At 53.1% G+C, this 1,416-nt stretch overlaps 1 protein-coding gene across 1 annotated transcript in view; it reads left to right on the plus strand.

Annotated features, from left to right (window-relative positions):
• LOC107289734 (fibrillin-2) overlaps positions 1 to 1,416 on the plus strand; it is a 172,158-nt gene that overhangs the window by 69,499 nt on the left and 101,243 nt on the right. Inside the window, 2 exon segments of the mRNA XM_015818536.1 lie at positions 244 to 363; positions 739 to 864. Of these exon segments, the coding sequence (XP_015674022.1) occupies positions 244 to 363; positions 739 to 864 (246 nt within the window).

A 1,416-nucleotide genomic window follows, 5' to 3' on the forward strand; every position in this document is an offset into this window, starting at 1 on the left:
CCTCCTCTCTCTTGAATTCTCTCCCCCTCTCTCTCCCTCCCTTTCTCTTTCCCTCTCCCTCCCTCTCTCCTCCCTCCCGCTCTATTTTTCTCTTTCTCCCTCTCTTTTTCTCCCTCCTTCTCCCTCTCTCCCTCCCTCTTTCTCCTCCCTCCCCCTCTCCCTCTCTCTCTCTTCTTCCTCTCTCCCTTTCTCCTGCTCTCCCTCCTGCGCTCTCCTCCCTCCCTCTCTCTCTCTCTCTCCAAGACATGGACGAGTGTTCGAGCAGCCCCTGCCTCCACGGTGATTGTGTGAACACCCCTGGCTCCTATCACTGCAAGTGCCATGAAGGTTTCCAGAGCACTCCCACCAAACAAGCCTGCATTGGTAAGTCAAAGTGGGGTGACAGACACAGAGTCAAGATGACAGTTGAGAAGGTGTATATCAGAAAGAGGTGAGTCTCTCCTTGCATCGTGGTAACCATCTTCTTAGCATTGTTTGGATCTTCTCCTCCACATCTGGAACAGAGATAGGAGCTGCTGGGAATGTTCCAGGCATGGATCGTGGGATTGAGCTGGGGGGTGCAGGACTCCCCCCCCCATTTGAGGATTCTGAGTGGCGGGATAAGATTTCCTGCCCTCGGGGCTCGCTGGGCTCGCTGGCTAGGGAATTCTGGGAGTTGAAGTCCACAACAACTTCAAGTAGCCACGGTTGAGGTACACTATTCCTGGCAGTGGACTCACCCTGTGGACCCTCTTCTAGATATCGACGAATGCATCATGAACGGTGTGATGTGTCGGAACGGGCGCTGTGTGAACACTGATGGCAGCTTCCAATGCATCTGCAATGCCGGTTTTGAAATCACACCGGACGGCAAAAACTGTGCAGGTAAGGAAGGGCTGGAAGAATATTTATTTATTATTTATTTATTATTTAAATTTATATACCGCCCTATCTCCCTTACGGGACTCAGGGCGGTGAACAGGCGATACTAAAAACCACGATAAATATACGCAAGTTTCTGTTCTAAAATCAAATTAAATAACAGGCCTGCTCTAAAATACCCCATACAAAACCCCCACTGAAACATAATCAAACTACGCCAGGCCGGCCGCACGGAATAGATGGGCCTTCAGGGCTTGGCGAAAAAGGCGCAGGTCTGCAACTGTACGTAGGTCGGGGGGTAGGTCATTCCAGAGGGCAGGAGCTGCCACAGAGAAGGCTCTCCCCCTGGGGGTCGCCAGCCGGCATTGACTGGCCGACGGCACCCTAAGGAGGCCCTCTCTGTGGGAGCGGACTGGTCGAAGGGAGGTGTTTGGTAGGAGGCGGTCTTGCAAGTACCTAGGTCCATTGCCACGGAGCGCTTTAAAGGTTGTTACTAACACCTTGAAGCGCACCCGGAAGGCCACAGGCAGCCAGTGCAGCTGGTGCAGGAGAGGT

This window comes from Protobothrops mucrosquamatus, unplaced genomic scaffold (assembly GCF_001527695.2).
Source record: "Protobothrops mucrosquamatus isolate PMUCROS unplaced genomic scaffold, P.Mucros_1.0 scaffold760, whole genome shotgun sequence".
In the NCBI taxonomy this organism is placed as follows: domain Eukaryota; kingdom Metazoa; phylum Chordata; class Lepidosauria; order Squamata; family Viperidae; genus Protobothrops; species Protobothrops mucrosquamatus.